Source organism: Musca domestica, unplaced genomic scaffold (assembly GCF_030504385.1).
Source record: "Musca domestica strain aabys unplaced genomic scaffold, Musca_domestica.polishedcontigs.V.1.1 35, whole genome shotgun sequence".
Lineage (NCBI taxonomy): Eukaryota > Metazoa > Arthropoda > Insecta > Diptera > Muscidae > Musca > Musca domestica.
In genome coordinates, this window is record NW_026712315.1 from 8,900,969 (window position 1) to 8,928,170 (window position 27,202).

Consider the following 27,202-nt stretch of genomic DNA (forward strand, 5'->3'; position numbering starts at 1 on the left):
CCTCTTCGGATTAGAAAGAGCCTAACCAGTCGAAAATTTTTCGTATAAACACTTAATGTTGTTCTTAGAAGGCGCACTTCTCACATTTTCTAATGTTTTAAGAGCACGTTGAATTTTCACAATTGACTTCTTCTGTTGAATGTAAATTTCAACTATTTCAGATCGCTGCGTGTATTGGTTCATGGTAAAAATCTGCTTGGACTGACGCTTCAAACGCGGTATGTCATTAAGTGATGTGACATCTCTGTCAAAAGTTATGGGCAACCCTGTAGGTCCCATATATATCTTTAACCGATTTCGGGTTAATTATGCACCAAATGGTCTATAATATTTAATTGTGCACCAAATGGCCAATAACTGTCAAAAAGTCCTGAATTTTTGGTACATCCAACCGTATTCAGTTTAAAGAAAATCGGTTCAGATCTTATACATCTCGGAAAATCGTATAAAGCTCGGAAATACCTTTGCCAAATTTGATCGAGGCTAAGATTTGGATATAGCTCCCTTATCTATCCTTGATCCGATTTCAGGTTTATTGTGCAAATAATGACTAATATCATCCCAAATGGAGTGAATTTCGGAACGTAATCGGCTCCGATATATTTTTTAATATAATCCTTTTCCATGTGATATCATGCACTCTATAACTGCTCTAAAGCCAAATGTTGATAGTTGGTATGATCTACTTGAAATAAATTCTTCTGTTACGGGAGCTCTACTAATTATGCACAGTGGTGTAGGGTATCATATAGTCGGCCTCGCCCGCCTTTTGACTTTTCCTTACTGGTTTCTAAATTGTCGACTTTGTATTACCCACCCTAATGAAGAACTAATGTTTGTCTGTTGTAAAGAGCTGTATATAAATAATTTTCTGCATATAAACTTACGGATTCGGTTCCTTCCTCAATCCAGCAATACAATTTTTGAATACATGCAGAAAACTACACCAAAATCGTTAGTTCTTTTGTTATCACAGATGTAATATATATAACCTCACCCACAGACCGCTTCTTCTTTTATTGTATTTTTACAAATAAACACAGATAAAGCAAAAAAAAAAACTGAAACCAAAAGTTACCACCTCTGAACACATACAGAATATTTATATAAATATAAACAAACAGGCAAAATCCAACAACAACAAATTCCGATTTCATTTTTGTATAGCAACAATAAAATTGCAACGGATGTTGGCGGATATGATAACGCGGTCAAATGTTACAACACAACACCCCCGACAAACAAGGAAAACTACAACAAAACTACAGCAAGATCACTTGGCTGGGTAAAATAAAGAAAAAACAACAAAAAGAACAACAAGAAAGACATCGGATTGTAGAGTAGCGCCAGCCAGCATCATTCGTAACTGGCTATTGAAAATCCCAATTTTGAGGCCACAAGCTGAAATTGGCTTTTTTCAATAGCACCAACATCAACAAGCAGCCAAAAGGAGCAACAGCAGCAGCAAACGTAGCCGCAACACTTGTGCCGGCCAACCAAAACATGAACAGCAATTGCCGTAGCAACAAGAGTGGCAACAACGTTGGCATTTGCAACAATAACAACATTAAACACACCAACAACAACGATTTTAAGTCCAACGCATTTACACCGACAGCAACAAACCTTGTTGTTACGCCAACGTCAGCATGAGTGGCAGCCATCACAAGAGTCCAAAAAGATACAATAACATCCACAACAACAACAACAGCAGCAGCAGCAGTGGCATCAATAGCAACTCATTAAGAGTGCCTTCGGCTACAACGCCAGCAACCGCAAAACTTCAACAGCAGCAGCAACAGCAACAATACCTTCAAAAACCACGTGCCAGTTATCCGGAAATTATGAATCCACGCCTATCCCTCAATGGTACTTTACGCCATTTGGTACCATCGCCCGGTCCTTTGTACAGAGAGCACAGTTCACGTTCCATACAACCTCTCACAGCCAATGAGCAACAAATGGCCGAGCTGGATGGCAGTAGCTTTTATGGTGGTGGTTGTGGTAGCGGCGGTGGCAGTGTAACACGTAGTGGCTACTTATCAGCAGCAGCAGCAACAACAACAACAACAGCAGCAGGGGCAACAACATCCTCCATGGCTGGCGATTCAAATGTTTTGCCAACTTTGTCAGCCAGCCATGTCAGTTTTATGGGTGGCCGAAATAATAGCACCGGTATCGGTGGCAGTGGTTTGAGTGGTACAGATGGTGGAGCGGGTGTAGATGCCTATAATACGGATGGTGGTGGCAGCTATGGCATCGGTGTTAATTATCACACCACAGAGCTATCGATAACGCCAACCATGAACGGTGATGAACAGTGCATTGACTTGGGTAGTTTGCGGCGATTCTCAATCGATCGTCATAGTTTTTTGGGTAAGATTTTAAAGTAGCGTCATCAAATTTATACATAACCACATTTCTCGAGGAAAAAATCATGCAACATGATTGAATTGTCCATGTTTTAGGTGTTCACCCATTTCCCATGGAATCAAAACTACAATGCTCCATTGATGCATGTTTCAATTCACAGCTTTGAATTACCATGGCATTAACCTAATCGTTCGTATAAGAAAACAAATTTATATTTTTATTGAGGTGGAGTCAAAATTCTTTTGAGGAGATATTACACAAGTGCTTTTAGTTCGAATTTGAAATATATTCATATTCCCAAATACTGGATATTAAGTATTTTGAAGAAATTTTCTGGGTTAACTTTCTAAAGCCAATGCAATAAAGTTAGTACACGTACATGGCTAAATACAACCCACATACAGGGTGAGATACAAAAAACTGCAACAAAGTCAAATGCCATAATTTTTAATTTTTGTTAATATTTCATGGAATGAAAGCAAAAAATGTCACAAATAGCAAGAAATTTTAGAATAAGTTTAGATTTGTTCGAATTTGTCACCTATGGTACAAATTATGGTCTTCAAACGGCCAATGAAACCGTCACACGCTGCCCGAATGTTGCTCTGCGGTATTTTGGTCCATTACAGGCGAAGCGCTTGCTTGAGGTGATCGAAATTTGGGTATTTTTTAGTGTCAACCTTGCTTTCCAAAATACTCCAGACACAATAGTCCAACGGATTGATATCCGGAGATTTTGGTGGCCATTGTGCGCTGGAAATGAAGCGAGGAACCTCATTTCGTAATCATTCTTGGATGGCGCGTGCTGAGTGCGAGGGTTCTGAGTCCTGTTGGAATGTCCAAGGTCTGCGGCCAAAATGTTTGCGTGCCCAAGGCTTCGGAATATTTTCGCGATAATTTTCTGCATTTATTCTGATGCCATTAATACGAGCGGAGAATGACAATCGGCCCACACTGTCACCATGGTCGGTGCTTGAGTTCTGGCGGCCAACCGAAGGTGCGTATTTTCAGCTGATCTCTTTGGCAAGTAAAAACACGATCATTTTGTTTGTTTGCAAACTGCTGGACAACGAATGTTTTCTCATCGGATAAAACCAAATTCGTCAGTTCACCACTTTCAGCCAAGCGAAGCAACTCTATAGCTCTATTGAGTCTATTTTCTTTCGGCTGAGGTGTAAGTTATTACACTTTTTGGAATTTCAATGGCTTTACCCCGAGCTCATATTTTAACATTTGCCGAATATTGCGAAAGGTTCAGCTCATGAGCCATTTTTCGATCACTGCGAAGCGGGTTTCGATCAAGTTGCTTCTTTACTTTTCGAACCATTTCTTCTGATGTAACTGTTTTCTTCCGTCCACTTCCTTGACGTCGAGCTACGCTACCAAATTCACGGTTACGAGCGATGTTACGAGACACAAAAGATTTATTCACATTTAAATGCTGGAGTGCTCTAACGATAGCCACTTGTGGTTTTCCAGCCAACTATAAGGAAATCACACTATTACGCTTAAATTCCATCACAAATAACTTTTTTTCTTGAAAATTCTCACCAATATGCTTTTGTAGGCTTGTCAACAATATAATGAGCTGTCACTGGAATAATTTTAAAGGCTGTCGAACGAATGGCTCAAAAGTGACAGCAGGCTGAATTTGGTTGCAGTTTTTTCATCTCATTCAAGTAATGCCTACCGCATACTTGTGCTAATTTAGTTAGAGCGGACGAACTGGTTCTGTGGACTCCGTTCGTTTGTATGAAAACTCTGCGTATAAGTGATATGTAATACATACAATTTATGGAATCACTCACGTTTAGGAATTGGTATACTGAGTCAGCAATAAGGCATAACTTGGTATCTAATCCCTCTATTTTTCTTGTGTTCCTTACCATTAGGTCATCAATATTTCAGACACGATAGTCAAGACCCAGTTTGCATGAGGCTAATTGTTCTTCTTTTTGGACTTTAGTGCGTTCTACTCTTGGCAGCCAGAAGTGATGGAAAGCCTCCTACATTTTATAGAATGATTCAAGAAAGGCCAGTATTTAAATCAAACCAGTAAAGAAAGTCTTAAAGTCGGGCGGGGCCGACTTTATGATACCCTACACCACTTTGCTAATTTAGTAGAGCTCCACATAACAATTAAAAGTTTTTATGGGAGAATTCAATCATACACGCTATGATTATAATTATAATTTAAAGTTCAAAGGACTAAATTTGCCGAAGCATTTGTATCTTTTAAATTCGTAATTGTATTGCCCATTTGGTGCACAATAAATTTGAAATCGGATAAAGATATATATGGGAGCTATATCCAAATTTGAACCGATCTCGATAAAATTTGGCAAAGATATTTCTGAACTGTATTTGATATATTTCCCTGAATATCGTCGTTACGGAGTGCATGTTACGGTTGTGGGTAACAAATATAACAAATCGGACGAATAATATATATGGAAACTATAGCTATATCTGAAGCGATCTTCACCAAATTTGACATATTACACTCAATTCGGTCGTAAGTGCCAAATTCCATCCCATTTGGACAGATATTAGACGTTTGGTGCACAATAAAAGGTAAATCGGACGAAGTTATGTATGGGAGCTATATCCAAATCTAAACCGATCTCGATAAAATTTAGCAAATGTATTTCTGAGCTGTATTTGATATATTTCCCCAAATATTGTTGATGCAGAGTGCATATTACGGCGGCGGTGGACAAAAATGAGAAATCGGATGAACAATATATATGGGAGCTATAGCTATATCTGAACCGATTTCGATCAAATTTGGCATACATATTTTCAGGCCTAATTTTGGTGTACGTGCAAAATTCCATACAATTCGGACTGATATTACACGTTTGGTGCACAATAAAAGGCAAATCGGACGAAGATATATATGGGAGCTATATCTAAATTTTGACCGATTATCTCCAATTTCAATAGGGTTCGTCCTTGGGCCAAACAAATGATCTGTGCAAAATGTCATCTGGATCGGGCAAAAAATGCGACCTGTACTTTGTTTACAAAAATACATGGACAGACGGACGGACAGAGGACGGACGGACATGCATAAATCGACTCAGAATGTGATTCTATGCAGATCATCAAAAGGAACTATGGGTCTATCTCATTTCCTTCTGCCTGTTACAAACAAATGCACAAAGACATAATACCCTGACCACCTTGTGGTGTAGGGTATAAAAATAGCACATATTGAAATATTTAGATCCCTGATTCTACCGAAGTTGTCATATTCTTTAAAACACCACAAATTTGAGAGCTACAAAAAAAACTTCCATAAAAAATTTCTTATATTTTAAAGAAGGCTTCCCAATGAAGCCCACTGTCTGAAAGATCACCCTTCTTCTCTAGAAGAAGATGCCCATAGAAACCCGAAGATGTCTATAGAAACCCGGCAAACTAAAGGGCTTCTATTTCATAGAAAGTCCATAACTGGAGAACTCTTTTTTCTATGACTCAGCAATGGTTTTCCATGTTGGATCACCAAGTTTTGTGAGACCTTCTCTTTTACGTTGGAACATTTCTTCTCTATAAAAACTCCAAAATACATAAAAACTAAAGCACTTAAGGTTTGGAGGATCACCAAAATCTGTAGAAGAGTTCTTATTGGAAGACTTCTTATTGGTACAATAGAGTTTCACCTCCAATTCTATTCCACAGAAGTCCTCCAACATGGAGACCATCTACTTCATACACGTCTACAAAATATAAGACATTCTATACCATTGAAGACCCCCAAAATTGAGAGGTGTTCTACTCTATAGAAAACATCCAAAAACTTCGAACTTGAGGCCTTATATTCAACATAGTAGACCTCGAATTGGATACCGTCTAATGTATGTAGAAAACCTCGAGCTGAAGGACTAATATTCTACATAGAAGGCCACGAGCTGAAGGACTAATATTCTACATAGAAGACCTCGACCTGGACGCCCTCTGGACCTCGAACTGGAGACTTTCTACGTCGTGTAGTAGACCACAATAGAAGACTCTTACTAGAGATATAGGAAGGGTACTTTGGCCTGCCTACTTATCCCCTTCTAGAGGAAGATAGTCTGAAGGCCTTATCATCTATTTTACATAAAAGTCAAAATCAAATTAAACGGCCCTTGTAAGCCATCATCCACACCAAATATGCCTGATGAGCCGCTTAACCAACGGCGAAACGCGTCGCATAGTGGTGAGTGTGTGATAGTGTCTATCTGGCTTTCCTTTTCACTGCAAATTCCTGATCATTAAGCTCGTCTCGAAAGAGAAAACAAACACATCAATCATAAAACATATGATCTTCGCCTTAACAAGGCAAAACTCAAAAATTCAGCCGAGCCTGGCTGTGGGATTTGAACCGCGGACCTCGGTGTGCAGCCAACTAGAAGTTGCCGTCTCTACGTTCAGAGCCATTAACCCGTCTTCCTAAAGCAGCACTAAAACAAGTGTATGCATTGGAAGCAATGTAGTTGTTGTGGACAAAAAATCCATCACTACAAAAAACAAAACTTTGCTGTGAAAAAGATCTGCCAATAGAACTTGAGTCGAACCTGGAGAGTTTCTAGTGTATAATTCACATATGCTAATTTGCAATAAGTTCGAAATATATACTACTTTCCAGAGAACGGCCCTTGTAAGCCATCATCCACACCAAATATGCCTGATGAGCCGCTTAACCAACGGCGAAACGCGTCGCATAGTGGTGAGTGTGTGATAGTGTCTATCTGGCTTTCCTTTTCACTACAAATTCCTGATCATTAAGCTCGTCTCGAAAGAGAAAACAAACACATCAATCATAAAACATATGATCTTCGCCTTAACAAGGCAAAACTCAAAAATTCAGCCGAGCCTGGCTGTGGGATTTGAACCGCGGACCTCGGTGTGCAGCCAACTAGAAGTTGCCGTCTCTACGTTCAGAGCCATTAACCCGTCTTCCTAAAGCAGCACTAAAACAAGTGTATGCATTGGAAGCAATGTAGTTGTTGTGGACAAAAAATCCATCACTACAAAAAACAAAACTTTGCTGTGAAAAAGATCTGCCAATAGAACTTGAGTCGAACCTGGAGAGTTTCTAGTGTATAATTCACATATGCTAATTTGCAATAAGTTCGAAATATATACTACTTTCCAGAGAACGGCCCTTGTAAGCCATCATCCACACCAAATATGCCTGATGAGCCGCTTAACCAACGGCGAAACGCGTCGCATAGTGGTGAGTGTGTGATAGTGTCTATCTGGCTTTCCTTTTCACTGCAAATTCCTGATCATTAAGCTCGTCTCGAAAGAGAAAACAAACACATCAATCATAAAACATATGATCTTCGCCTTAACAAGGCAAAACTCAAAAATTCAGCCGAGCCTGGCTGTGGGATTTGAACCGCGGACCTCGGTGTGCAGCCAACTAGAAGTTGCCGTCTCTACGTTCAGAGCCATTAACCCGTCTTCCTAAAGCAGCACTAAAACAAGTGTATGCATTGGAAGCAATGTAGTTGTTGTGGACAAAAAATCCATCACTACAAAAAACAAAACTTTGCTGTGAAAAAGATCTGCCAATAGAACTTGAGTCGAACCTGGAGAGTTTCTAGTGTATAATTCACATATGCTAATTTGCAATAAGTTCGAAATATATACTACTTTCCAGAGAACGGCCCTTGTAAGCCATCATCCACACCAAATATGCCTGATGAGCCGCTTAACCAACGGCGAAACGCGTCGCATAGTGGTGAGTGTGTGATAGTGTCTATCTGGCTTTCCTTTTCACTGCAAATTCCTGATCATTAAGCTCGTCTCGAAAGAGAAAACAAACACATCAATCATAAAACATATGATCTTCGCCTTAACAAGGCAAAACTCAAAAATTCAGCCGAGCCTGGCTGTGGGATTTGAACCGCGGACCTCGGTGTGCAGCCAACTAGAAGTTGCCGTCTCTACGTTCAGAGCCATTAACCCGTCTTCCTAAAGCAGCACTAAAACAAGTGTATGCATTGGAAGCAATGTAGTTGTTGTGGACAAAAAATCCATCACTACAAAAAACAAAACTTTGCTGTGAAAAAGATCTGCCAATAGAACTTGAGTCGAACCTGGAGAGTTTCTAGTGTATAATTCACATATGCTAATTTGCAATAAGTTCGAAATATATACTACTTTCCAGAGAACGGCCCTTGTAAGCCATCATCCACACCAAATATGCCTGATGAGCCGCTTAACCAACGGCGAAACGCGTCGCATAGTGGTGAGTGTGTGATAGTGTCTATCTGGCTTTCCTTTTCACTGCAAATTCCTGATCATTAAGCTCGTCTCGAAAGAGAAAACAAACACATCAATCATAAAACATATGATCTTCGCCTTAACAAGGCAAAACTCAAAAATTCAGCCGAGCCTGGCTGTGGGATTTGAACCGCGGACCTCGGTGTGCAGCCAACTAGAAGTTGCCGTCTCTACGTTCAGAGCCATTAACCCGTCTTCCTAAAGCAGCACTAAAACAAGTGTATGCATTGGAAGCAATGTAGTTGTTGTGGACAAAAAATCCATCACTACAAAAAACAAAACTTTGCTGTGAAAAAGATCTGCCAATAGAACTTGAGTCGAACCTGGAGAGTTTCTAGTGTATAATTCACATATGCTAATTTGCAATAAGTTCGAAATATATACTACTTTCCAGAGAACGGCCCTTGTAAGCCATCATCCACACCAAATATGCCTGATGAGCCGCTTAACCAACGGCGAAACGCGTCGCATAGTGGTGAGTGTGTGATAGTGTCTATCTGGCTTTCCTTTTCACTGCAAATTCCTGATCATTAAGCTCGTCTCGAAAGAGAAAACAAACACATCAAATTATATTTGATTAGAGCTCCAAAGGCCGACAAGCCAAAATATTTTTTTCTCCTAATATAGAGGAGAAAACATGCTCTTTAGTCAATGTGGACATGGAACTTTTCATAACTTGTCTTTTTAATTGTTTTTTTGTCGGAAAATTATCAACTTTACATTAAAACAAGTTAGCAAAGACTATAGCCGCGCGGGGCCGACCATGTGATACCCTACAACACTACAATATGTTAAAAGCCCCTTTATGTCCAAATCCATTTTGGAAGATTTCGATTTTGAAATTATGTTACGGAGCACGGTCCAGATATTACCCTTAGCATTATGAACAGGGACATTTGCCCAATATATACGCACTCCGTCGTGCTGTTAGTTGTTTTGGTCCATTTTATAACTAAATATAATCCAATGGTCATGCAAAATGCTAGAATTTTTCCCTGTTCTTAACGCTCTTCTCAGGCGAGTCGAATGGCTTCAATTGTGTGATCAGGATTTTTTTTTCGTTTTTGGTCCATGGTCCAAATATATTGCGGACATCTTTAAAAACAATAGGCCTAGCCCTTTTGTGCCTTACCCTACCCTTGTGAAAATTGTCGTGAGGGTCGGACGATAATTGCAGAATGTATATAATAAGCCCAACCTGGGTTAAAAGGTGAAAAAATATTACAAAATATACATTTCAAAACTAAGTTAAATTAAAACAAGTAAGCAAAGGCTACAGTCGAGCGGGGCCGACCGTTGAATTCCCTACAACACTATAATAAACGATACAGTTTATATAGGCGAGATACTCGAACGAACTCCACAAGATATTTGTGACAAATAATAAAAGGAAACTATCAGGTTTCGTTCTCTAATTTTCGAATAATAGCAACTTAAACTAATTTGCTCATTTCCAATTTATTGGTAGATGTTGCACTTAAATGGTCTTCCTAGATCTGGAACCAATATTTCCCAAAGACCTATAATCTCTCAGAAGTGGCAAAAGATTAACATTTATTATTAGTTTTTGACTGAAACGCATCTATATGAGATACAGACATTTGACTATATTCTTCAACGAAATCAGCATTAATGAAATAGTCAGAAGTGCGTCTTTCCTGTATTTGTGAATTCTCCAAAAAGTCTCTGGAATGGACATTTCCGTATTTTGTCTACAAAAGTTGGCAAACTATTTCACACATTGAATATTTTTGGATGGTCATCCAAAACTGCTTGGCTTTTGCAATGTCCGGTAAGCCCTATTCAAATGTGCGTGAGGATTGGGCGATAATTACGACCTGCTGACAATTTTGCAGTTTTTTGGTCCATTTCAACCCCTAAATATATGGCGATCATCTCCAAAAAGAGTAGGCTTCAATTCTGACCCTCATCTTATCTCCATGCAAAATTTCATAAGGATCGGTCCATAAATGCGATCTGTATATGATATCCTGATATCTCAACTACTTAGTTTTGTTAGCTGTAGAAATTTTACCAAATATTTAATTCAAAATGAAAATATGACAAAAATATGACAAAATTGAAAAAATATGAGAAAATTGTAGAAAATCAATATTTTCATCTTTAGAGAGATATTTTTATGCGATTTTTTAGACGTTTTTTCTTTCCTGCCAAGAGGCCATTCTGAATTAATGAGAACAGTCGAAATCAGTTTAGCCGTTCTCGACATATAAGAGATCTTTCAAGCATATCTTCTTTGATAGACATATATATCCCACATATTTTGCTATATATCCGATTTGTTGGATGTTAACATCAATGTAAAGGTCAGAAGTAACCTTGTCATGACTTTGTGATTTCGCCGGGATTTAAAATATTCGCGGTTCAATGAAAAATGTTGAATTTTTTCAACACAAAATATATGGTCTATTTTACCCGCTAAATATTATCCGATGATCACCCTAATTGGTAGGCCTCTTCCCCGACCTAAACTCTAGCTACATACGAAATTCCGCGTCGATTGGTCTATAATTGCGACCTGTATAGCTACTGCAAAATCCGATATTTTCTCAGTATTTGGTCCATTTCAACCCCTAAACATTTGGCGACCATCTCCAAAAGAAATAGGCTTTTATTCTGACCCTAACCCCACCTCCAGTTTAAATTTCGTGAAGATCGGACCATGATTGCGACCTGTAGAGTGATTACAAATTAACATGGACAGACGGACAGACGGACGGACGGACATACATAGCTAGATCGACTCAGCTCGGCGAGCTAGGAAGATCCATATATACTTTCCTATATGGGAAACCAATATTTCGAGGTGTTACATAAATTCTGGCCCAATCAAAACAACAAAATGTCGCAAAATACTAAAAAATCTATATTAACATCGATTTTTTTAGATTTTATTCTTTCATGCCATTCATGAGATATAAGCATTCTTCCTTACATTTCCTTCCTTCGTATACACACATTGTACATATTTCGCTATATATATCAAAAAAAAAAAAAAAAAAATAAAAAAAAAATAATAATAATAATAATATCGGCGTCTACGTAACGGTCAGAATTAACCTATTCGTCTATTTGTGATTTCGCCGATATTAAAAATATTCGCGGATTAATGGAAAATTTGACTTTTATTTAACACAGATGTTATGGTCTATTTCACCAACTAAATATTACCCGATGACCATAAAAATTGGAAGGCTTTTCCCCTGTCCTAAGCTCTAGACTCATGCTAACTTCCACGTCGATTGGTCCATAATTGCGACCTGTAGAGCAACTGTAAAATCAAGAATTTTCCAGTCTTTGATCCATTTCAACCCCTAAATATTATGCGATTATCTCTAAATAGGGTTCTATTCTGACCTTTACCCCACCTCCATTTTCAATTTCGTGAGGATCGTGCCATAATTGCGACCTGTAGAGTGATTACAAATTAATATGGACAGACGGACGGACGGACGGACATACATAGCTAGATCTACTCAGCTCGGCGAGATAGGGAAACCAATATTCCTATGTGGGAAACCAATATTTCGTGGTGTTACATAATTTTTGGCCCAATCAAACTTATAATACACCCAACACATAGTGTTGTAGGGTATAACTAAAAAAAATCAACAAAAATATCTTTTGAACCATGTTTCTATAATTTATCAAAAAAATCTTTTGTACCAAAAATAAGAATATAAGCAATCACAGATTGTTCAATAATCACAGACATTCGACCAGGAAAAATGATTCTGAACATCTGAGTGACTCACCTGATTATTTCTACCTTAAACTGGAATTTCAGATGATGTCTCTCTTTTCCTCTAAAATTATACATTGTTCCCTGTGACATTTTATGGCCCACTCATAGCAATTTCAATTCACTTGTTACATTCCAAACGGGAACAGAGAAATTTTTGAATTTTATTGAAATAAAATATTTTCAATGCCCTCGTAATACTTCTAAGACTTACACATTTTGATTTCGTTTTTTCGTATAATTTCAGATTTAGGCTCCAAATTTGGCATGTCACAGCCGAAATTTGGCCAAAGCGTTTCACAGCAAGGTTTCTTCACATCACACGATAGCCTCGCCACACCATGTGCATCAAGAGCTTCCAATTTACATGTGGCCAATACAAGCACTGCCTCCGATATGGATTTGTTACACAACAACAAACAACAGACCAGGCGAAAGTCACGCGGACGCCTGAAAGACAACGATCAGCCGCTGTTGGGTGGCACCTGGAATCGATCAGTGGGTCGCGGTTCACAGGATAACACACTGATGGGTAGCCATCAGTTTAGTGGGAATTTTTGTAATGGTACCGATCGGTAAGTATTTCATTGTATTTAACTTTATTTATTTTTTATTTTATTTGTTTTTGTATTTCATTCACCCTTTGGATAGAGATTTTTAGTTAATTAAAAGTTTGCTGGGGTATAAAATACAAACATTATGATTAAGCCCAGTAGTTCGGTCTCGGTAATTAATGTCCAACCCCCTGGCCATCTGGTGTTGAAGTTGTTCCGTTCCGTTTTGTTTTTTTTTTTTTTTTTCGCATGTTTACAAAAATCCTAAATAGCTCTGTCATTGTAGGCCAATGCCACACTGGCCACTTTGTCACAAAGTCAACAACGGCTACACCTTTCAATGTGCGAAATGATGAAAAATGAAAATTCTTTTGGTCCTCCCCAGAGTTGTTGGCTCATTTGGATGGTAATTTTACACTGACGAACGGACATTGTCTTAAATGTCATCATTAAAGTGAACTACAATGAAATGTTGCCAGAACCAAAGTGACAGGCACACCACACACACATTCGTAGCCGACACGTAGAGCCGTTGGTCCACTCCCAGGAGGACACTGTCATAATGCATAAATATGTCCGGCGAATGGCCTTAATGACCATTGTCCTTAGCATGCATGCCGGACCATTTGGGGTTTGTCACTCACTACGCCCAAAGTCCCGCAGTACAGACCGGTCTTTAAGAACCCCATGTCATCGGCTGATTTTGCCCTGCAATGGTTGTACACTTGGCTGTCTTTGTTGTGTCGTGCAGTGTCTCTGCTGTTCTTCTATTTACCAGAGACAACAAAACAAATCCCAAACCAACTGTTGTCAGCAGTTGTTTCTCTCCCTGTCGGTTATCTCGCTCTCTATCTCTCTCTTTCCCTCTATCTTTTCTTGTTGGTTGCCGTCTATGAAGAGTTACCCACAAAGCCAATGGATGCAAAGTGAAGTGAAGCATGATTAGATACGGAGTGTGGTGTTGGTGGTCGTATTTGCCATGGATTCGAATGTTTGAATCTATGGAAAATGTCAAAATTTGAGTAAACATGATATATGTTGTATTAAAATCCTATTACAATTTATCTTCCTTAATGTAAATTTATATTTGTAGGGTGGGTGTGAGATTCTACACAGCATTAGATAAAGGTGGGGTACAAATTAATAGTATTTCGCACATATAATATTACGTGCACAAATGCATACATACATAGAATATACGAGGAAATAACTGAGTCATCAAAGCTCCAAGGAACGAGTTGAAATGAAGTAGGTTTCTATAACATAGGGTATATAACATTTGATACGGCCAAAGCGTGCCTCATCGAAATAATCATTTAAGGTCCTAGGTCCCTTTCAAGACCGCCCGTTCGTATGTATATATATTTTACTACACAGAAAGAGAAAGGATCATCCAATTTTGCGCAAAATTTGCAAATCCTAATTTTGAAGCATTATAACTCTTGTCCGATTGTCTTCAAATTACACACATCACAATATTTTTATACCCTCTACCATACATAGTATGGAGGGTATATTAAGTTCGTCATTCAGTTTGTAAGTAATCGAAATAATCATTTTAGACCCAACAAAGTATATATGTTCTTGATAAGCGTACAACAATTTTCAGACGAGGTCCGCCGTCTGTTGTAATCACGCTACAGTCTAAACGAATTAAGATAGGAAGCTAAAATTTTGCACAGATATCTTTTTTGTCTGCATGCAGGTCAAGTTTGAAGATGGGCTATATCGGTCCACGATATCGTATAGCCCCATATCACGGTACCCATTATTATGTCATTGTGCATTTGTTTGTAACAGGCAGAAGGAAACGAGATAAACCCATAGTTCCTTTTGATGATCTGCATAGAATGACATTCTGAGTCGATTTATGCATGTCCGTCCGTCCGTCTGTCCGTCTGTCCATGTATTTTTGTAAACAAAGTACAGGTCGCATTTATTACCCGATCCAGATGAAATTTTGCAAAGATCCTTTGTTTGGCCCAAGGACGAACCCTATTGAAATTGGAGCTAATCGGTCAAAATTTAGATATAGCTCCAATGTATATCTTCGTCCGATTTGCTTTTTATTGTGCACCAAACGTGTAATATCAGCCTGAATCGTATGGAATTTTGCATATACATCCATATTAGGCCTGAAAATATGTGTGACAAATTTGATCGAAATCGGTTCAGATATAGCTATAGCTCCCATATATATTGTTCATCCGTTTTATTATTTTTGTCCACCGCCGCCGTAATATGCACTCTGTAACAGCAATATTTGGGGAAATATATCAAATACAGCCCAGAAATACATTTGCTAAATTTTATCGAGATCGGTTCAGATTTGGATATAGCTCCCATATATAACTTCGTCCGATTTACCTTTTATTGTGCACCGAACGTCTAATATTTGTCCAAATGGGATGGAATTTGGCACTTACGATCGAATTGAGTCTAGAAGCTAGTATGTCAAATTTGGTGAAGATCGGTTCAGATATAGCTATTGCTTCCATATATATTATTCATCCGATTTGTTATATTTGTTACCCACAACCGTAATATGCTCTCCGTAACAACGATATTCAGGGAAATATATCAAATGCAGCTCAGACATATCTTTGCCAAATTTTATTGAGACCGGTTCAGATTTGGATATAGCTCCCATATATATTTTTATATGATTTCAAATTAATTTTGCACCAAATGGGCAATACAAGTCCGAATTTAAATGCTTCGGCATATTTAGTCCTTTGAACTTCAAATTATAATTATAATCATGGCGTGTATGATTGAATTATCTCATAAAAACTTTTAATTGTTATGTGGAGCTCTACCAAATAAGCAAAGTGGTGTAGGGTATCAAAAAGTCTGCCCCGACCGACTTTAGGACTTTCTTTACTGGTTTTAATATTTTAATAGATTTTTTAATGGAATTTATTTTTATTTTTGAAAATTTTCTAATTCGTCTCAAATGGTGGGGGTATTCAAAGATCGGCCCGGCCGAATTTATGGCTTTTTTACTTGTATTTTTTTAATTTTATTGAATAAAAGCAAAAAATGTCGGAAATAGCATAAAATTTTATTTCATAATAAATTTAGATTTGTTGGAATTGGTCACCTTTGGCCCGAATTATACCGTCACACGCTTCCCGAATGTTGCGCTGCGGTATTTTGACCCATTCCCGCGAAGCGGGATCGACACTTTGGTATTTTGTAGTGCCAACCTTGCTTCCAAAATACTGCAGACACAATAGTCCAAGGGTATTCAAAGTTCGGCCCGACCGAACTTACAGCTTTTTTACTTGTTTTAGTTTAATTTAATTTTAACCTTTGTTCCAATTTTTTTGTTTTTTATATGTCCAGCCCACATTTTTCTTTTAAATGGGCTACAACTTACTGTTTTAAATTCGTAGCGGATATAGTACTTTTTGCCGAGATATTGATTATTATTTACAGGATTTGGAAAGTTGTTCATGTTATAGAAGTTTTTGAGCCAAACGCTTCGGGCATAACAACGAGCGAACTTAACGTCGCGTTTACTTTTTGAGAATAATATTTCCCCTTTCCATTTTATTTAAGGTTTTTGAATTTACTTAAAAAGGCAACAATTCAAAAATACTTAAACTGACATTGCTGCTTGACGGCAACCCCTTTTTAGAAAATTCCCCTAAAATGAAATGACTCCCAAAGTGAAACGTAGATTTACTTCACATTTATTGCTTTACCTCCAAACACCGACGTCCAAGTTGGCAGCCAGTGGCACCATGGTTGTGTTAACATTCAAGTAGTGTTCGAAGTGTGTTTTCCAGCTGCCAGCCCTGCTCACTTGCAGTGCAGTGTAAAGTTGTCAAAGTGATGGAGTATTGCCGATCCAAAAGTTCATTTGAAAAATTGCTGACTTTAGTGTAAAGTCCAAAAACCCATTGATACATTGGTGTTTTTTGAGTTTTGTTGTTGGTATTGGTGTTTAACTTCCCTGGGGGTTTTCTGTTGGTGACTGAGATTATCCCAATTCCAATGTATTTGTTGTTTCGATTCTTTGATTATTTTCGAAAAATGCTGAACTCCTACCAAAGTGCAAATGTGTGCACTTTTCCACAGAAAACGAAGGAGGAATTTCACAAATTGCCGTAACACAGAATACGGAATGTGAGTGGAAAATAGAAGTCATTAGGGGCATAGGGGTAAACGTAAAAGAAACAAAATTAGTTTGGGGAGTGCCAAATATCCCGAAATTAGTAGGTGGCACGTAATTCCATTTGATTGGCCATTGGTAATTAATGAAAACGTTTGGTGTTCATGGCTATGAAGTGAAGTACCACGGAATGACAATGGGACCATTTTTCAAGGACACAAATGTAGTTCCATTAATTATACCCTACAACACTATGTGTTGGGGGTATTATAAGTTTGATTGGGCCAGAATTTATGTAACACCTCGAAATATTGGTTTCCCATATAGGAAAGTATATATGGATCTTCCTAGCTCGCCGAGCTGAGTCGATCTAGCTATGTATGTCCGTCCGTCCGTCTGTCCGTCTGTCCATGTTAATTTGTAATCACTCTACAGGTCGCAATTATGACCCGATTTTCACGAAATTTAAAATGTAGGTGGGGTTAATGTCAGAATAGAACCCTATTTCTTTTGGAGATGATCGCCAAATGTTTAGGGGTTGAAATGGACCAAACACTGAAAAAATGTCGGATTTTGCAGTAGCTATACAGGTCGCAATTATAGACCAATCGACGGAATTTCGCATGTAGCTAGAGTTTAGGGCGGGGAAGAAGCTTACCAATTTGGGTGGTCATCGGATAATATTTAGCGGGTAAAATAGACCACATATTTTTTGTTGAAAAAATTCAAAATTTTTCATTAAACCGCGAATATTTTAAATCCCGGCGAAAACACAAAGCCATGACAAGGTTACTTCTGATCTTTACATTGATGTTAAGATCCAACAAATCGAATATATAGCAAAATATGTGCGATATATATGTCTATCAAAGAAGATATGCTTGAAAGATCTTTTATATGTCGAGAACGGCTGAACTGATTTCGACAGTTCTCATTAATTCAGAATGGCCTCTTGGCAAGAAAGAAAAAACGTCTAAAAAATCGCATAAAAATATCTCTCTAAAGATGAAAATATTGATTTTCTAACATTTTCTCATATTTTTTCAATTTTGTCACATTTTTGGCATATTTTCATTTTGAATTAAACATTTGGCAATATTTCTAGAGCTAACAAAACTAAGTAGTTATGACATCAGAATATCATATACAGATCGCATTTATGGCCCGATCCTTACGAAATTTTGCATGGGGATAAGATGAGGGTCAGAATTGTAGCCTACTCTTTTTGGAGATGATCGCCATATATTTAGGGGTTGAAATGGATCAAAAAAACTGCAAAATTGTCGGCAGGTCGTAATTATCGCCCGATCATCACGCACATTTGAAAGGGGGACATTGTAAAAGCCAAGCAGTTTTGGATGGCCATCCAAAAATATTCAATGTGTGAAATAGTTTGCCAACTTTTGTAGACAAAATACGAAAATGCCCATTCCAGAGACTTTTTGGAGAATTCACAAATACAGGAAAGACGCACTTCTGACAATTTCGTTAACGAATATAGTCAAATGTCTGCATCTCATATAGATGCGTTTCAGTCAAAAACCAATAATAAATGTTAATCTTTTGCCACTTCTGAGAGATTAAAGGTCTTTGGGAAATATTGGTTCCAGATCTAGGAAGACCATTTAAGTGCAACATCCACCAATAAATTGGAAATGAGCAAATTCGTTTACGTTGCTATTATTCGAAAATTAGAAAACGAAACATGATGGTTTTCTTTTATTATTTGTCACAATATCTTGTGGAATTCTTTCGAGTATCTCGCCTATATAAACTGTATCACCTATTATAGTGTTGTAGGGTATTCAACGGTAGGCCCCGCTCGACTGTAGCCTTTGCTTACTTGTTTTTATTTAAATAGAAAAGTATGTGACAAACGATATGAAGTACAGGTTTTTATACAAAAGTATTGAAATTCAAACGTGTTCCAATTTAAACTACAAACTCTAGTAAGATCGGAAGGATAAAGCATTAAAAGTTTACAAAAAAAACAAAACAAAAAAATAACTTAATCCTTTGTATGAGGGGCATAACAAAACGGGAGCCTATATAGATAGTTTTAAACTACAAAGATTCTAACCGAGTCTTAAATACTAAATTTAACGTGATTTCGAGGGTAAATGTGACTTGGATTAACAAAATACCTAATATCGATGGGTATCGTTGTATGGAAACCATTGACCAATATGGACATAGTTTTGACACCCATTATAAAGTGCGCTATAGGAAAATGTGGAACTATATTTTCAATACTCTACCGCTGGAACTAGTACCCATAACGAACTACAAATACCAATTTTTAGACAAATCCGTGGAAAAATGTGGCAAAATACCGAATATCGGAAGGTATCCTTATAATGGGGCTATACGTGTAAAAGGTGTACCTGTACATGCAATTATGATTTATAAATAACAATTTTTAGACAAATTCGTGAAAAAATTTAGCAAAAATCATCAAAACACCGAATATCGGGAAGTACCGTTATATGCGGGCTATGTCAAAAGGTGGACCGATGTAATGCCAAAATGTCAAATAAAGTTGGCTGTATCGTAATTTCAACAGACAGACGGACATCGTTAAATCGACCTAGAACTTTAACTGAACTGATCATGAATATAAATATTTTATGGGATCTACTACGAATATTTACGGATGTTACAAACCAAATTTCAAAGATACAAGGTGAGATAAAAAACTGCAACAAAGTCAAAAGCCATAATTGTACTTTTTCTTAAATTTTATTGAATGAAAGCAAAAAAATGCCGGATATAGCATCAAATTTAAGTTTAGATTTGTTCGAATTGGTCACCTTTGGCACGAATTATGGCTTTCAAACGACCAATGAAACCGTCACACGCTACCCTAATTCTGCTCTACGGTAGTTTGGCCCATTCCCGACGAAGCGCTTGTTTCAGGTGATGAGTGCGATGGTTCTGAGTCCTGTTGGAATGTCTAAGGTGTGCGGCTAAATATGTTTGTGTGCCCAAGGCTTTAATACTGCCTCCAGATTATTTTCGCGATAATATTCGACATTCGAGTCGATTGATACGAGCGGAGAGCGACCATCGGCTGTTATGGCGGCCCACATCATCATCATGGCCGGCGCTTGAGTTCTGGTGGCCAACCGAAGGTGCACATTTTCAGCTCACCTTTTTGGCAAGAAAACACGATCATTTTGTTTGTTTACTTTCGCCCAAGCGAAGCAATCCTTCAGCTCTTTTGAGTCTATTTTCTTTCTGTTGCGGCATAAGTTCTTGCACTTTTTGAAATTTCAATGGCTTTAATCTGAGTTAATTTTTCAATATATGTCGGTATCACGGTAACGAGCGATGGCACGAGACACAAAATGCTTATTCACATTTAAATGCTGGAGAGCTCTAACGATAGCCACTTGTGGTTTTCTAACCAAATTTAAAGAAATCAAACTATCGCGCTTGAATTCCATCACGAATAACTTTTTTTCTGGAAAATTCTCACCAAAATGCTTTTGTAGGCTTGTAAACAATATAATGAGCTGTCACTGGAATAATTTTAACAGCTGTCAGACGAGTCTGAAGATGGTTGCATTTTTTTCATTTCCAGGTGGAGGGTATAAAAATGAGCGATATGAGGTTTGATAGAAAACTGCTAAAATTCTTTAAATTCTTGAAGGGGCGCTTAAAAAGTTCTTTGTTGTTGAACACAAAATAATATTATAATTGCTTACAGAAATTCGTGGTATTTCAATACTATTAAAAAATATGAAGTCGATGCATGGCTACAGGCCTGTCGTAGGCAAGATATGCGGAAATATGAGTACTGCTACGCAATAATATAATATTCAGATCTGCCAAAACAAGAAACCTTCAGACCTGAATGCTTCAGACCAATTGACTCCTATCCTTTTTGGTCGAAATTTTTTTTTTATTTTATCCACACATAGCTCGATTTTGTATGTATACTGTAAAAAATAAAAAAATCAAATCTCGAGTATTCTTAATTAAATATTTCTAAATTTTTGAGTTATACTCTATTTAAACCGTAAACACTTTGTACGATTTCATTTAAAATGAAACAAAAGACGTTTTTCAAAATTTTTATTGGAAATCTTAGTTTGAGGGATGAGTCAAACCTTTTCTCTTAAATCTTTCTCCATCAAACTTGACAATCATAACAATATTATGTGTAGATTGACAAAATGATAATATTTTTAAAGATTCAAGGAAAGGAAGATTTAATAATACAATTTCGGGAATGGCCTTATCCAGGTCAATACTGTACTCAATTGGATGGTCATAGCATCTACGAATTCAGATTTTGCAGTTTTTACCAACCTGTCAAAAATCTTTACCCAAAGTTTGCCTACTTTTTCATGTATCCTTAATCAATGAAGATAATTTAAACATTTTTGCCTTTTCTAAAAAGTTACAACTTTTTTGATATACTATACAAATTATTAATTAACTTAAACTCTATAAAAACAACAAACAGTTACATCCACAGTTTTCCCATTTCCCTTTTCCTTTCCATTGTATTTTTTTTTTTTTGTATTTTACAAACTAACTTAATTAATTTAATTAATTAACTCTGAATAACCTTCCATTTCTTCCACACTTCTAGACCTTTAACTCCATTTGCATAGTGGAAACTTTTCTCCAAACCTTTTTTTTAACATCAACATCTACTTCTTGTCCCTGTCATTGCAGATATCCCCGCAATCGTTCCGGCACATCATCAACGCCGACCCAACAGCATCATCAACAGCAGACATCCTCCCATCATTTACAACACTCTGCCTCGATGTCGTCACACACTACAACAACACATCAGCATCCGAATCAGCAACAGCAACAGAACCAACAACACTCCTCGCAACATCACATGCAACGTTCCTCAATGTCACAGCCACAACAACTGCCGCTGCACAAAAAGCAACCACATCGCACACCATCGCAACGCCTGCGTGCCGTTACGGCGGCCCGAAAATTCCACTTCGTCTTCGATCCGGCGGGGCGTCTCTGCTACTACTGGTCCATGGTGGTCTCGCTGGCGTTCCTCTACAACTTCTGGGTGATCATATATCGATTCGCCTTCCAGGAGATCAATCGCCGGACCATCGTTGTGTGGTTCTGTCTCGACTACTTTTCAGATCTGCTGTATCTCATCGATATTTTCTTTCACTTTCGCACCGGCTATCTGGAGGACGGTGTCCTGCAGACTGATGCCTCGAAGCTGAGGCAACACTACATGAACTCGACGATATTCTACATAGACTGCCTGTGTTTGCTGCCATTGGATTTTTTATACTTATCAATAGGATTTAATTCAATATTACGCTCGTTTCGTTTAGTCAAGATCTATCGGTTCTGGGCATTCATGGATCGCACCGAACGCCACACGAATTACCCGAATCTGTTTCGGTCGCTGGCGCTCATACACTACCTGCTTGTGATATTCCATTGGAACGGGTGTCTCTATCACATCATCCACAAGAACAATGGGTTCGGTTCGCGCAACTGGGTTTACCACGACTCCGAGTCGGCCGATGTAGTTAAACAATATTTACAGAGTTATTATTGGTGTACGTTAGCTTTAACAACGATCGGTGATTTGCCGAAACCACGATCGAAGGGTGAATATGTATTTGTGATATTGCAGCTGCTATTTGGATTGATGCTATTTGCCACGGTGCTGGGGCATGTGGCGAACATTGTGACGTCGGTGAGTGCGGCACGCAAAGAATTTCAGGGTAAGTCAAAAAAAATCTAAGGAATATAAAAATTTAATAAAACCCCTATTGAACGGATTTGTGGTCGCCGAATGTAACTTATAATTGTAAAAAATCAAATTTATTGAATAAATAAAGTTATGTCATGCAGTACTTTAACAATATCTCCATCTCCTCTCACAAAAAAAAAGAGAAAATCGTTAAGTTAGGACTATATTTTCCTATTTGCATTCATAAATATTTACACTTTTCAATTTCAACAAACTTAACCTCTTTCTTTGCTCTGCACACAACAAGATTGAGCCAATATCCATATATTTGTTTTCTATATAGAAAGTGTGGATGTTTGTGTGTATCTGGAATATCTGCAAACATTGCTGCAACAGCAACAGCAGAAAGAAATCATTGACATAGCATTATAGAGATAAATGTTCGTACTTATGTTACAGTTTCCAACGAGTAGTTGTAAGTTCATTCATCTATTTTTCTGTTACACGTCTAGTTGTCCATAGCATCAGTAATGTTTACATGGAAGGATACACATGTGGAAACTGTGAATATTTATGTTAATAATCCATTTGGAATTTCCCAAGTAGGAAGTAGTCATGTACACAGAGGTTTCACACATTGGGTGATTGACTTAAACAATTTTTGCACATTTCATTTGTAAAGGAGGTCCACTATGCATAGCACATCTTCTGTAATTACAGGGTGAGATAAAAAACTGTAACAAAGTCAAACGCCATCATTTTTAATTTTTTTTCTAAATTTTATTGAATGAAAGCAAAAATGTCGGAAATAGCATCAAATTTTTTAAATAAGTTTAGATTTGTTCGAAATGGTCACCATTGGCACGAACTATGACCTTGAAACGGCCAAGAAAACCGTCACACACTGCCCGAATGTTGCTCTACGGTATTTTGGCCCATTTCCGGCCAAGCACTTGCTTGACGTTATCGAAACTTTGGTAGTTTTTACTGCCAACCTTGCTTTCCAAAATACTACAGACACAATAGTCCAACGGATTGGTATTCGGAGATATTTGGTAGCCATTATGCGCTAGAAATAAAGCGAGGAACGGCATTTTGTAACCATTCTTGGGTGGCGCGTGCTGACTGCGATGGTGCTTAGTCCTGTTGGAATGTCCAAGGTATACGGCCAAAATGTTTGCGTGCCCAAGACTTTAATATGTTCTAACACTTTTTGGTATTTCAATGGCTTTACCCCGAGCTCATTTGTTAATATTTGCCGAATGGAATATTGCGATATGTTCAGCCCAAGAGCCACGGCCACTGTACATTTTTCGGTAACGAGCGTAGGTAGGAGATACAAAAGATTTATTCACATTTAAATGCCGAAGTTCTCTAACGATAGCCACTTGTCGTTTTCCAGACAATTCCAACATGAATAACTTTTTCCTGGACTTTTTTTTCTGTCGGACGAGTGCCTTAGGAATGACAGCAGTCTGAAGTTGGTTGCAGTTTTTTCATCTCAAACTATATACCCTCATCCTTATGGCTATAGAGGGTATGTATATCATTTGATACGGCCAAAACGTGCTTCATTGAATTAACCGCTTTAGACTCTAGGTCTCTTTGGAGTCGTTTCAGACCATTCTGTTCTGACTGGCGGGTGCGCACGATAATTCTCGATTTGGTCCAAACTTGATACATATTCTTGTCAAACTTAGATTGAGTTCAGAGATGGGCAACATCGCTCCACTCCGTCTGGTATCTCCCCAACAACGGGTCAAAATCTTCACAGAAAATAATTAAGCGAAAGGATAATTCGATTTTGTAAAAACTTGGCCCATCCTAATATTTATATCGGTGACAAATATAGTGCGAGAATGGACAATGTCGGACCACCCCATCAGGTACTATTGGTTCAATAAAATGATAAATAACTATAAATCTTATAAAATGTGAAATAAATGCCCGATTCCCTTCAAATTTGACACATCTCAATATTTATACAAACACAAGATCTGATATGAAAATGGAATATATTTGTTCACTTCTACTGATACCTCCCCCACAACGGGTTAAAATTTTGAATAATCATAAAGATCATAAAATTAGCAATGAGCTACCGATTCCCCTCCAAGCTCAGCATATCTCAATATTTCTATCCGCACATAATCTGGTATGAAGATGGAATTTATCGGTCCACTTCTTCTCCTTCGAAATAGGCATTCAATTATCTTCAAATATCGCACTTATACTTATAATTCTTATATTTCTACTATTGCATGATTTGATACGAAGATGATAGATATCGACCCTCTTTAATTACGTCATATCCCAAACAATATCAGATGAAGTGGAATACCGTGCTTCACTATATCTAGTACCTCGCGGACATTCCAACATTTCTCATCCAAATCGATTTTATATAGTCCAACGTCTGACCGTTGTAATATTTATATGGGTCAGATACGAAATGGACAATATTGGCCGACTCTTTTGAAACCTCCCTCAACGAATATGCGCTAAGGGTTTACATCTGTTGTTTTTTTTTTTTTTTTAACATTTAAGAGTTTACAAATGTTATGTGAAACGTATTTTATATATGGCAGGCGGTTGAAAGATTATTTATGCACAGCAGTTTGTTAGAAGTCACTTATTCCAAACCACACTTTTAGTAGAAGAGCTCCTAAGGTTCTTCCATAGGAGAGCTTCATAGGGTCACATAAAAATGAGCATCCTATAGTTATCTATATGTAGAAAACACACCAACAGCCTCCAGGAGTTTTCGTCCAAAGCTGCTCTAAATATAAAAAAAAATTCCCAAAGCTTTCCGAAAAGGCCAAACAAACGCTATATATGTTATTCCATACAGAACGAAGCCTCTACAGATATTTTGTACATAATTGCCTTTCCAAAGGACTTATCTATACTAAAAAAAGAGTAAAGTAATTGACTGTCTGACATTAACGCCCAGTCGAAGCTAGAATCTTGAAATTTTGGGTTAGGATCACTTTTTGTCCGAAGAGATCAGATAAGGCTGGGTACTGCATTTGGTACAATTTTATATCATGTGAACGGGTAGAGCTAAAAACTTGAAATTTGGGATGGGAATAAAGATTGAGGAGTGAAGTCGTTATAAAGGGGTATTTTCGGAAATGTGTACTCATGTATACGAAAAATACAAAACGGTAATGGAATCCTGAAATTTGAAATTTAAAATACTAGCGGAGTGTAGGATGGGAGTGCGGAGGAAGTTTTTAAAAATTTGTACTTATATATGCGACTAAATATTACGACGTTTGGCATTGGTTGAACACGTTTGGCACTGAAATATGAAAATTGGCATAGGCATTTATTTCTACCCTGCACACCTAGAAGTGATTGCGGAAATGTGTCCATTAATTATACCCTACAACACTATGTGTTGGGGGTATTATAAGTTTGACTGGGCCAGAATTTATGTAACACCTCGAAATATTGATTTCCCACATAGGAAAGTATATATGGATCTTCCTAGCTCGCCGAGCTGAGTCGATCTAGCTATGTATGTCCGTCCGTCCGTCTGTCCGTCTGTCCATGTTAATTTGTAATCACTCTACAGGTCGCAATTATGGTCCGATCTTCACGAAATTTAGAATGTAGGTGGGGCTTGGACCAGAATAGAACCCTATTGCTTTTGGAGATGATCGCCAAATGTTTAGGGGTTGAAATGGACCAAATACTGAAAAAATGTTGGATTTTGCAGTAGCTATACAGGTCGCAATTATAGATCAATCGACGCGGAATTTCGCATGTAGCTGGAGTTTAGGGAGGGGAAAAAGCCTACCAATTTGGGTGGTCATCGGATAATATTTAGCGGGTAAAATAGACCATATCTTTTGTGTTGAAAAAATTCAAAATTTTTCATTAAACCGCGAATATTTTAATTCCCGGCGAAATCATAAAGCCATGACAAGGTTACTTCTGATCTTTACATTGATGTTAACATCCAACAAATCGGATATATGGCGATATATATGTCTATCAAAGAAGATATGCTTGAAAGATCTCTTATATGTCGAGAACGGCTGAACTGATTTCGACAGTTCTCATTAATTCAGAATGGCCTCTTGGCAGGAAACAAAAAACGTCTAAAAAAATCGCATAAAAATATGAAAATATTGATTTTGTAATATTTTCTCATATTTTTTTTAATTTTGTCATATTTTTGGCATATTTTCATTTTGAATTAAACATTTGGTAATATTTAGTCAAATGTCTGTATCTCATATAGATGCGTTTCAGTCAAAAACCAATAATAAATGTTAATCTTTTGCCACTTCTGAGAGATTATAAGTCTTTGGGAAATATTGGTTCCAGATCTAGGAAGACCATTTAAGTGCAACATCTACCAATAAATTGGAAATGAGCAAATTAATTTAAGTTGCTATTATTCG

At 37.7% G+C, this 27,202-nt stretch overlaps 1 protein-coding gene across 1 annotated transcript in view; it reads left to right on the forward strand.

Annotated features, from left to right (window-relative positions):
- Positions 1-1,649: 1,649 nt before the first annotated feature.
- LOC101895015 (cyclic nucleotide-gated cation channel beta-3) overlaps positions 1,650-27,202 on the forward strand; it is a 122,133-nt gene continuing 96,580 nt past the window's right edge. Inside the window, exons 1-4 of the mRNA XM_059125671.1 lie at positions 1,650-2,031; positions 2,206-2,376; positions 12,663-12,990; positions 21,776-22,818. Coding sequence (XP_058981654.1) covers positions 1,650-2,031; positions 2,206-2,376; positions 12,663-12,990; positions 21,776-22,818 — 1,924 coding nt within the window. The remainder of the gene's footprint in view (positions 2,032-2,205; positions 2,377-12,662; positions 12,991-21,775; positions 22,819-27,202) is intronic.